This window comes from Trichosurus vulpecula, chromosome 4, assembly GCF_011100635.1.
Source record: "Trichosurus vulpecula isolate mTriVul1 chromosome 4, mTriVul1.pri, whole genome shotgun sequence".
Classification (NCBI taxonomy): Eukaryota; Metazoa; Chordata; class Mammalia; order Diprotodontia; family Phalangeridae; genus Trichosurus; species Trichosurus vulpecula.
This window is the reverse complement of record NC_050576.1, coordinates 284,340,615-284,353,098: the sequence shown is the minus strand read 5'-3', so window position 1 is coordinate 284,353,098 and position 12,484 is coordinate 284,340,615. Positions and strand designations below refer to the sequence as shown.

The 12,484-nt window shown below is 38.4% G+C and overlaps 1 protein-coding gene across 1 annotated transcript in view; it reads left to right on the top strand.

Moving 5' to 3' along the window:
• XRCC5 (X-ray repair cross complementing 5) overlaps positions 1 to 12,484 on the top strand; it is a 114,598-nt gene that overhangs the window by 50,367 nt on the left and 51,747 nt on the right. The window contains exon 16 of the mRNA XM_036756969.1: positions 242 to 311. Coding sequence (XP_036612864.1) covers positions 242 to 311 — 70 coding nt within the window. The remainder of the gene's footprint in view (positions 1 to 241; positions 312 to 12,484) is intronic.

Here is a 12,484-nt window from a genome sequence, read left to right as displayed (position 1 = left end):
CCACGGAAAGACAACCAGCTGATATAAAAGCAGTTAAATGGAAGCCCAGACTGTAGGGTACTGGCCATATAACATTTCTGGCTTTTGAACAGAGCAATGAAAAAGAAAATGAATGGAAAGGCCTTTCTTTCCTATTTCACAAGAGCAAATGCACCATATTAAGCTATGTGTATTGCCTCGGTCAATGCCAGGAAAAGAAGGAAATTGGTCTGAGATGCTGTTGTCTGTGGGTGTTTTTTAGGTTGGCAGTGTGAACCCAGCTGAAAACTTCCGTGTCCTAGTGAGACGAAAGAACGTCAACTTCAAGGAAGGTGAGTGGAGGTACTCCATCTGTTTTGTATTGTGGAGTAGATATTTAATGGCATTAAAAGATTTGAAATCTTGACTGGGAGCAGGATTGAATTGTGATGTTTCATTTAGCACTTCTCTGTAAGGATCTCAAAGATTGTCCCTCGTTAGACATATTTTATAAGTAGCATGCAGGGGAATTCCCAGAAGCTGCTGTGTACTAAGGTAGTATTTGCTGCTGAGTCATCATATTAATACAAATTATGGACCAGAACTTTGGAACATTCAATTCAATTTCCACCAAAGCCCTTTGGAGTCTTCAGCTTTGCCATTTGATAGTACATTGGAAACTTGGAATGATGCAGAATAGGACCAAGATGGTTTCTGTGACACAGTTGTGGAAGCAGGTACTTTCTGACCCAATTCTGAGGATTTGACATTAGGAGAAATCAGTTTAGTTTCACCTAGTGGGGTCAAATTCAAATAGAAATAGCAACCACTAAACTGTACTTAAGGATCCATGTGTGTTGCATACTTAGTTTTAAAACTTAATGTTATCTATGTTTTATTGTATTTTTATTTATTTTGTTCAATATTTCCCAATTACGTTTTGATCTGGTTTAGGCCCCACTTGGGAGTGTGACATGTTTGACATGTTTGAAACCCAGTTTAATTCCTTAGTCCTGCCTTAGAGTGGATTTGAAACCAAAGCCCCCCTCATCTCGTTTTCCTCCCAGAATCCTTAGAATTCTTCAGACCAGGTATGGTCCTGAGATTCCCCTTTTCCTGTACTGACAACCAGCTCATTCTCCAGATGTAGCCTGGATAAGATGTAGGTATATAGCTTTTCTTTTCAATGCTTTCTGTATCATGCTGAACTCCCCTCAACATATAGGTTGTTCCTCATCATTGCAGGCTGGTGTTCATGGTGGCATTGTGTTCAGCTGTCCCCTATAGGGTCAGCCTTTTCTGGCTTTGGAGAATGTATGTGTGTGTGTGTGTGTGTGTGTGTGTGTGTGTGTGTGTGTGTGTGTGGTCTTAGGTCCCTTTATTTAACACAACAGAAGGTTACTTTCTCTTTAGGTGTTGTATAATACCTAGCTTATCAGAATCAGTGTACGGTGATAATTCTATTTTTGAGAACTGTGGCAAGGTGGCCAGGCATGCCATCATGGTATTGCTCAAAGGCTATTGTGACCAGCTGAGTCTCACAGATAACATGCAGTCTGTTGAGTCAGATCTTGTTTTTGGTAGAGGATCCAGAGGCTGACCCAAATGAGAAAACTGATGCCAATTTCATCATGATACTAATCTTAGGAATCTTGGAAAACACTTAGGATTCTTCTTGCAAGTTGTGTAAAAAGGAAGATAAGTGTATTTATGTTCGTTTCTAGCAATTTTATTCACAGTTACTATAAAAGAACATTTGAGTTTTAGCTCTTAGTTAAATATTACAATGGATCTGTGATTTATCTGTCTACTTTGTCCAAAGGTACAGATTACACCATCCATACCTTCTTACCCTTTGTGCTCTTACCACGTCTTCTCCTCTGTTTTCCACAAGGGGTACCCGCAGAGTGCTGGGCATCTTCCTTTAGTTCTTTTAACATTAGGTGGGTACCAGAGCACCATTCTGACAAACTCTTTATTATCCTTGCTCTTCTATGATCAGCCCACCTTCTGTCACGTCTCTTTGATTATGCCAGTCACATAGTTCGTCATTAGTAATATGCCCACCCTCCTTCTCTGTACTGCCCTTCATGTGATTTGCAGTTTCGATTCTTTGTAGATGGTGATATTTAGTGAGTCTCAGACTATATAACATCATCAGAAAAGTATTGATGTTAAAAAGGTGGGTTTTTGTTTCAAAGAGAAACTTGAAGTTGTTGAATTTATTGTTGTTGTTGAGTCGTGTCCAACTCTTTGTGATCCCATTTGGGGTTTTCTTGACAAAGATATGGGAGTGTTTTGTCTTTTCCTTCTTAGCTCATTTTACAGATGAGGAAACTGGGTCGAATGGGGTTAAGTGACTTGCCCAGGGTCACACAGCTAGTAAGTGTCTGAGGCCAAATTTGTGCTCCGCAGGATGAATCTTCCTGATTCCAGGCCTTGCACTCCACCCACTGGGCTGCCTAGCTGCCCCAACATTGCTTGTTTCCCAAATGCAAACCATTCTCCTATTTTCTCCTTCTCTCTTCTGGATGTAGCTCATTGTCCATCTACAGAGTCTGTCCAAGCTATACATCTGGGGGGGTGAGGGGGTGTGTTTAGATAGATCTAAATATATAGATACATAGATATGGATATATATCCAAGATATGTGTGTGCACATGCTTACACACACACACACACACACACACACACACACACATATAGATATAGATATTTCTCTATTCATCCATCCATCTGTCCATCTATTCTGACAGACCTGCTTAATGGGCTGGACAATAGGCATTCTTCATCTGCTTGGTTTCCCACGTGTGGAGTGTTAAGATGAGCTTTTAGGAATAATTATGAATATTATTTGAAAGGTTCTACAATATACTGGGACTTGATACAGTCAGCACCAGAGCAAGACAAGCAAAACTAAGTTTCAGTAGGAAAGATTGTGTGAATTTTGAAATAAGTAGCACTTTCCAATGGCTGTGATGAGAGAAATATGGTGAAGTCTTATGTACTTCTCCTATCTTCAGGGATGGACAAAGGACATTTTGAGTAGTACATTGTGCTAAAATAGATTTCATTAGAAGTAGGGATTATGGAGGAAAGAACAGAGTCACTAGGTTGTCTTTGTTTAGAGGGAAATAGGACCTGCTTGGCCTTTAATCATGAGATGTTGTTTACTTCTTTTGATTGAAAAATTACAGGACCTTTTCAGCCCGTTCTGTATTAAAAGGTCTAGAAACCAGACAGCTTGAAGTTTGTGCAGTGAGTATATTTGGTTAGCTGGTTTGATTCACGATCACTCCTGTACCCATATAAACCCAAATATACCTCATTCCTAAGCATCCAGAGGTTTGGGGTTTTTTTTTTTTTGGTGGGGGGAAGGTTGACTACATTTGTATGGCAGCTTTCTAGATCCTTCTAGATTTACTAGTCTTGCTTTAATGAATTTAGTCCCATCTAAGAGTGAGTCAGAGTTGTATCAAGCCCTCTCAAAATCAGGCAGTCTTCTCTTAGGTGCATCTTTCTAAATTGTTGTCATCATCATCATCAGTATGAGCATAGGTAGGTCTTATTTCTTTGTTGTTCTGGGAGATATGAAGTCTATGAGTCAGCAGCTCCCAAAGACTTCAAATGTCAATATATGTGATTGCTTTCACCTCTGCCATACCTACCCTTTTATCAGAACTTCTCATTAGCAGTAATACAATACTTAGTGAATGTTTTTTATTAAGTGAATGAATAAACTTATTGGCCAGAAGCTCATCAGCAAAAGAGAGAATTTGTGTTCCTGAAGACTAACTCCCTTCATAATGAACCTTGGATGATTGAGACCTTTCCATATTCATTAGAGTTCTATTAAGTGTGTGACATTTGTGTAAAACAATCTGGAAGTTTTATCTGGTGTAGAGAAGACAGAATCTGTGCCTCATATAACTTAACTTGATTCAGTTCCACAATCACTTCTTAAGGTCCTTGTCCATCTTATCATGTGCAGAATATTATGCTAGAAGTTGTGCGAAGTACCACACTCAGATAAGACATTGATTCTGCCCCCTCTGGAGATGACAGGTACACAAAAAAGCAATTATGTAAAATAGAGAATGCTAAGTACATAGGAAAGGTTCAAAATACTATCCACATAGAAGAGATGATTTCTTTTCTAGGGGAATCAAGGAAGATTTCATGAAGATGGTTGAACCTTTGCTTAGCCCTGAAGGTTGAGCAAAATTTCAGCAGGTTATGGTGGGCAGAAGGGGTGAGGGTCACTTAATTCCAGGCATTTGGGACAGCATCAGCCAAAGCAGAGCTAGGAATAGGTGGGATAAGTTTGGGAAAGGATGAGTGGCCCAGTTTGAAGGAATGCAGAGAATATAGAAGGGTGATGATGATACCGATAATATCTCCTTCACAGTGTTGATGTGATGATTAAATAAGAAGTGTATAAATCATTTCAAAAACGTTAAGGCACAGTATCATGTCAGTTTTCTTTTTGGGGAGGGCATGTTTCTGAATTTGTGGTTTCATTGGTATGGGCAATGGAAATTTCTTCTATCGATGAAGATGAATACTTGTTCTGCAACTTAGAGTCTTAGAGAGTTTCCTGGGGATAATGAGAATTTAAGTGACTTGCCCAAGGTCACATATCCAGTACTGAAATTGTCAAAGGTAGTACTTTACCTTGGGTCTCACTAGCTTATATGCCAGTTCTCTATCTACTTTACCATACTATTGCATCTGAAAAAAATTGTTTCAAACCAAATTGTGGAGGGTTGGAGCAGGTAGGTGGTGCAATGAGTAGAGCACCAACCCTGGAGTCAGGAGGACTTGAGTTCAAATCCAGCCTCAGACACTTGACACACTTACTAGCTGTGTGACCTTGAGCAAGTCACTTAACCCCAATTGCCCTGCCTTCGCCCCTCCAAAAAAAAAATAAATGAGGTACTCTATTTACTACAAATTGTGGAGGGCTTTGAATTCTGGAATAAGGGATTTGAACTCTATCTGGCAGAAATGGGAAGCCCTTGAAGGTTTTTGGGGAGGAAAGTGACAGTCATGACTGGGTAGTAGAGAAAGTGGCAGGCATTTATGTGTAGCATGGAACATGAGGTATAATGGAGTCAGGAAAAATAGGATAAGCTATTATAATAGGACTGGCCAAAGGGCAATTAAGGAGGAAGAATGGACAAGGGAAAGAGCACCTATGGTAGGAAACTTCTTTGGTCTACCATAGTTCTCACTTGTCTGCTTTAAATTAAAGCTGGTCGTTCATTACTCTACCATTCTTGGGCTTTTTTTTTTTTTAACATAGCTCCCCATCGTTTAGAGACCACATAGGGAGTGTTTTCCCTTGAAAATTCCTTTAATTATGGTTACATCTAGCTCCCATGGAAACCAAGAAGTACCATTCCTCTTCCATGCTTTCTGATTAGTTTGAACCATAATAGCTGAACTAGTAAAGGGTGAGGACAGAGAGAAGGGGATGCAGTCCTTAGGGCACGGTCCCTGCCACAGTCAAGACTCTTTCTTGAGCAGCCAGAGTCTATACTTAGAGAATGATTGTAGTAGGCCCAGGGAGTGAGAGTAGTGCCAATGGACCCAAAGGTTTTTCATGGAGTTTGTCTCTGCAGTTGTAGTCAGAAGTCAGTGCAAACTAATTCAGATTACAAAAACCACAGAATAGCAAGAAAAGGTCTGCTTGACCATGAGATTGGAAGGTGTGAGTAACTTGTGTTGTACCTCTTGGATATTTGAACTTATTTTTCTCTGGTTCTAGTGGAAAACCTTGTGGAGAAGGTAAGTTATCTATCTTAAAGGTTAGAAGGAGATGTCGTTTGAGGACTGGGATTTCTGGAAGAAGTATGAGGGGGCAAAGGGGTTGCAGCAGGGAAGTGGCCTGAAGAGAAGGGATTCAGGTGAATTATAATAACAGAAAATAAAATCATTCATTGTAGTCAGCTGGGTAATTTGCTTCATAGTTCATCTCCCCATTTACACAGATACAACAATACTAACTGGGGTACACTGTCTTTGTTAGAGGCTTTGGCTTTGCTTTCCAAAGCCATAAATCCACAGAATGGATTAGCTTGATTGTATCCACGGAACATAGTGGTTCTGCTACAAGATTCCTCCTATGTTTTTCCAGCTTGCTCTGCTCTGTGTGACATTAGGGTATGTATCATCCCACTCCCTGTAACCTTATTTTGTAGATCTTCTAATCTTATGTGCACAGTCAGAGAGAGAGATGTTTTTAGAAGATAGAGAAATGGTAAGAGAACATACCATTTAGCTCTCTTAACACAAGTTTGGTTACTTCAGAAATTGCTAAATTAAGGTCTATAAATTGCATTGAGGATCTTGAAAGAAATGATTGTGAGTGCTGATGATCTTGGCGTACAATAAATAAAATCATTTACCAAATAGCCTTGTTAGGCCCATGAGAGTTTTTACCAGCCTGATGCCATTCCTCAGTTCTTCTCACAAATGACAATAGTGAATAATCTTAGAAGAAAATTCCAGGATGCAAGGCCATATTTTAAATTGTATTAATTGTTTAACTTGTCCACAACCTTTTTTATTTTATCTTACCTAATTTAAAAAAAAGAATCTCTAATAATAGATTCAAGCTTCTTTTCATAGCTTACTTATCAAAACCAGGTAACCTTGTTTCTGTGAGATATAAACGAGAACAGAAGTCATTTTATTTGGAATTGCATAATGAAATTACGCTAGGGACACTTGAATACTTTTTTTTTTTAGAGTTTTTTTAATTTAAATTTATTTATTTAACATATTTGGTTTTCAGCATTGATTTTCACCACAGTTTGAATTACAAATTTTCTCCCCATTTCTACCCTTCCCCCCCACTCCAAGATGGCATATATTCTGGTTGCCCTGTTCCCCAGTCAGCCCTCCCCTCTCATCCCCTTTTCCCTTCCTTTTTTGTAGGGCAAGATAAATTTCTATGCCCCATTGCCTGTGTATCCTATTTTTTAGTTGCATGCAAAAACTTTTTTTTTGTTTTTGAACATCTGTTTTTAAAACTTTGAGTTCCAAATTCTCTCCCTTCTTCCCTTCCCACCCACCCTCCCTAAGAAGTCAAGCACTTCAACCTAGGCCACGCATGTATCATTATGTATAACCCTTCCACAATACTCATGTTGTGAAAGGCTAACTACATTTTGCTCCTTCCCAACCCATCCCGCTTTATTGAATTTTCTCCCTTGACCCTGTCCCCTTTCCAAAGTGTTTGTTTTGATTACCTCCACCCCCATCTACCCTCCCCTCCATCATCCCCCCCTTTTATTTATTTTTTTTTTATCTTCCTCCCTCTTCTTTCCTGTGGGGTAAGATACCCAACTGTGTATGTATGGTATTCCCTCCTCAGGCCAAATCTGATGAGACCAAGGTTGAATACTTTTTTTTTTTAAATTCATTACTTATATGATATTTATATATAAATGTATATGACTAGGGAGTACTTAATAATCCTTAACCTCTTACTCAAGTCATTGTTATAAGCCATGTCATATGTTAGGAGGCTGAGTCCCAGAGTAATTAGAATCATAGCATTTCAGATTTGGAAGGAACTCAGATGCCAAGTAGTCTAGCCTTTACCTAAATAGAAATCCTTTTTCAGAGCTTCCATGATAAATAAATGTTCATTCAGTCTCTACTTACTTGAAAACCCCAGTCATATACCCCAAAATATAACCTCAAAAAACTGCTATAACATGGTTGGTCTTATCCACAAAGGGATCCTGTTGTAATTGTGCTCTTAATATCCCTTCAAAATAATTTCAGTAAGTACGCAACCAGAGAAGCAAGTAAATGCTGTATTTCGGCTGATTATTCTCTTAGGAACAGATGCATTTAAAAGTGATACTGTACCTTCCTGTGAACCTGTCATTCTTGAAAATCTTGATTGAGAATCAGCTACAGATAATGAAATAAGGTTGTGCAATTTGCATTACTTTGATAAAGTTAGCAAATAACTGTAAAAGTAAGGAGGCCTCAGGTCATGCTTCCAGTTGTAGAAAGCTAGATCAAAATTCTATAGAGTTGATCTCTTGTCCTCTTTTGGGGATTGCTTTTCTTCGACTGTCATTTCTTCACATAACACAAAGGATAGTAGCACCATACAAAAAACATAATTATAATTTGAAAAAAAAAGTTTCTATGCAGGCAATTAACATGAAACGGTTTAAACAAACCAGAATGGACAAAGATGTTAAGTTATATAAGTGCAGGACCAATGAGCAATAGAGTTAATAGCATATAGAAATTTGGTCATCTCTAACAAAAAAAAAAAAGTCCATTCTTACATGAGCCTGAAAAGCCTTTCTAGTTTATAGGAAACTATGTATCAGAGAATCTGTAATTACACAGTAGAGCTGTAGCAAAATGTAGCCTGGATATCCCTTAAGAAAGAGAGACAACTGGTACTATGTAAATAAAATGTTTCCTGTACTCACGTTCTGAGCAGTTGCACCTTGTACTCATCTTCGAAGCATGTTAAGTAGATTGATAAATAATCAAACTATAGTCCTAGTTTATCCCAGTGCTTTATTTTCTTGTAATGTGTTATAATCGTGCTGGTTTTAAACATGCTTGGAATTTGTTAAAAAAGGAAACCCCACCACCACAGACTCCCACCATCTTCCACACCCCCTAAAAATGTAAAACTCATGCAAATTTCAGGGACTGACATCAAAATCATTTAGAAAAGAAGAACTTGTTCTGTTCCACATTAAAAATGTCCATTGATAAGCTTGCATTGAAGACTTTGTCTGATTTTAGTTGTACAGCCCTATCAGCTCCACTGAAAGCACTTGTTTTGCCCTGAAATTATCTTTATTATTTATTGCTAGGCAGAAAAACATCATAGGAAGACACAGACCAACCAGTCATATGGTTCAGTTAAGAGATTTCACACTTACAGTGAGTGCTAATGATCTTGGCTTACAAGGCAAACGGGGGAAGAAGCACCATCATGGAAGTTCGGTGTGTTCTGCCTACCTCCTATAAAGTGTGACTGTGATGCTGCCGTACATTATAGATTCTTTTCACTTGGTATTGTCCCCACCCCATTGCCACGCTAAGGGGCCGGAGTTCTTTAGACTCCCTGATTGAGAATGATCTTAGGACTTGTTCCATAGGCTCAGCTGGATAAAGAAAGAAAACTGATTTGAGATTGTGCTGATGGGACAAATTGCTTAAATTTAAATTAAATTAAAATTAAATGAATGACTTCCACTGACTGCTCATGGCAAATAGAATAAGCTGAAACTCAACTAATGAAGACGTTTAGGAAAAGATGTTGGGCTTTTGTTAAAATAGTCACTGATCAGCTGAAATGTTCAGGAGGAGCCTAGAAGCATCTCAGAGTCCCACTTGGAAGTAATAAAAGGGTTTCAGTTCTCCCCCACTACAATGCAAGCCAAGGTGGGGGGAATATGCTGACATAGAGGGAAATAGCAAAAGTAATTTGATAGTTAATCCCATACATTAGATCCATATATGTCTACATGAAGAGCTAAAAGAAGCAAGATGCACTTGCTTCCTTTGCCAAAAGACGAAACCGTTTTTTGGATTCAGGCCCCAAAGTCTGTTCTAATAGGAGATGAGGATGTAGAAAAGACTTCTTTGAGAGTAGGAGAGAATTTTGCTTTTTGAAGTTCCATCAGGACAATTTGGGAGCCCTCTGGAAGGGTCATAAGTTTGATAAGTGTATGAGATTAAAGGCTCCAGCTTAGTTATTTGTCTGTGCAAAGGCCAGCTAGGTGGACAGAGTGCCAGCCCTTGAGTCAAGAATACTCAAATCTGGCCTTAGACGCTTACTAGCTGTGTGCCCTTGGGCAAGCCACTTAGCCCCGTTTACCTCAGTTTCCTCATCTGTAAAATGAGCTGAAGAAGGAAATGGCAAGTCACTCCATTATCTTTGCCAAGAAAACCTCATATGGGATCCCAAAGAGTTGGACACGACTGAAAAAAAGTATACAAAGTCTATGTGATCCTAGAAAATTCCTGTAGTTAATCTGCTTATTTCTTACAGTGAGGTTCTTCCAGAGTACTTGGGCCTACCATTCCCATACTTAACGTTATAGGAAGTTGGGGTCAGAATCTAGCCCCTTCTATAGAGACTTTAATTTAGGCTCTAACCTTTCTGTTTTAGTAGTGTTCTCTTTTTGGGCCCTAGCAGGAATGGTTAAAAAAAAAAAGTTTACTGCCTTAATTATTCTTTTAACAAAAAATCTCCAGTGTCTTCTTTCTCTTTGTGGGAGATTTTTGCTTCTCCAAAGATGGTTTCTTGGGCAAATCATACTTGTTTCTGTGTCGCATGAAGGATTGGAAGCTAGACTTCTTGGGCTATAGAGATCTTTACAATATAACAATTTAGCATATCCACCTATCCTATATCCCATAATACATATAATATATAATATGCAAATTATTAAGAGAGTCTTGAATGACTGTTTCCTCTGGTTGAGTTCTTTTCTAGTTTTCCTGATGAAGCAACATAGCCCCATTACTCAAATGGACACATTTTAAAAGGCATTTTAAGTAATGGGGCATGTTTTTTAATAAACTCAGGTATATAATTTGTTGGTCTCCTGTATTGCAAAAATTACATTCTATTTCACTTGTCTCTGCCCCATGGAAAGAGCCTATTTATACTACCAAATAACAAGCTTATCAAATACAGGAAAATTTGGGATAATTTCAAGTATATATAAGTTCACAAATATAATTAATAGTGAACAATTAGAATTCATTTGCATTCTAGTGCCAGTGTGTTATATAAAATTCTTGAGTACTTTGCTGATTTGAAAAATCAAATGCATGCTACTGCTTTTTAGATTCATCATTCTAGTTTTCTTCTTGTTCTTTCATGCCATATTCTCTACAGCATATTCTTCTTTTGGTGGGGGTTGTAGAGGTGTTTACTGTTGCTTTATTTCATGCTCTGAGAAGAGAAATACACATCAAAGGTCTTGCATTGAATTATCTCAGAGATTACACTGTTCTTCCTTCTGTGGCCAGGTAGTGGCACACTAAGTCAACTGAGACTTCTAGATCATTCTCTTACCTAAACCAAGAATAAGATGTGTCTTTAGCCTCCATCTGCCTAGATCCAGAAGAAATAGGATGACTTCTAAAGTCCTTTCTGTCTTTTAGATTTCGAAACAAACAGTAAACAAAACAAAAGAAGTGTATGTCACACAAAGGATAAAACAAAAGGGTGACAAATATGATGGGAGTAGGAAATAGGGAGAGCCATAATTACGGCACTGCTACTGGGATTCTCTCCATAAGTGCTAATCCGCAAATGATGCCTCCTGTCAGTAATGTGTAAATTAACTTTAACATATTACCAGCATTAAAATTGTAGCTTTTTGTTATTAGTCAGGTCAAAGTCCTTTGGCACATTGTCTGATTTTTTTATAATCCAAGAAGGATAGAAAATCATATAACCCTAGAATTCAGAGACTTCTACTCCATTTCTCACATTGACTTTACAAATATCTGGGGTGATCACTTCAGTGCTAAGTAACTGTCAAAAAGCTAGCCTGAATTCCATGTACTGTGCTTTACACCAAATTCCCTTGTGAAGGCCTCAGTGGAGATAAGAGATAAGTATTTCACATCATCCATTACATGGGAAACTTTTTGTTAGAAGGCATATGTTAAAAGCTCTTAGACTTCTTTAGTCCACAGAATTTTAAAAGCTCTTAAAATCTTTCAGGTATCTCATTATTTTCTAGTCTTTCAATCTAGTTTATGGCTTTTCTGTGAATACCATCTCCAAGCTCTCCACATTAGTTAATTTCATTTCAGTTCCTCAAAGATTTATTAAACAAAAGCTAATGTATACAAGGGGGTGAATACCAAATATATAAAAGGAATTTAAAGAGGGAGAGAGATTAAACAACTGGAGGGATTAGGAAAGCCCTCCTATGAGACACGGTACCTGAGCTGTGTGTTAAGTGAAAAGAGTGATTCCACAGGGTGAAGGTGAGGAGGGAGGGCATTCCAGGCAGTTGAAAACATTTGAGCAAAAGTGTAGAGATGGGAGATGGAATTTTGTATATGGGAAACAGCTCTGGGCCTATTTGTTTTGAACAAAAAATGTGTGTGGGTGGTGGTGGGGGAATATGAAATAAAATTGGAAAAGTAGGTGGAGGCTAGATTGTGGGAGACTTTAACTGGTGAACTGAGGCTTATATTTTACCCTAGAAACAATGAAAATTTTTGATAAGGGGGTGATATGGTCTCATCTCTGTTTTAATATAATAAGCAGCTACATGCAGGACGGATTGAAGAGGATAGTGACAGGACACAAGAAATTAGGAAGCTGCTGTAGTATGCTAAGTCAGAGTTGATGAAGACCTGAACTAGGATAAAGAATTTGGGAATGGAGAGAGAAGAGGAGAGGGATGAAATTTTTTGTGAAGGGAGAAATTAGGATTTGGAAACTAATTGGATGTATGTGTTGAAGGAGAGGAAAGCCTCCAGAGTCGTAAACCTGAGT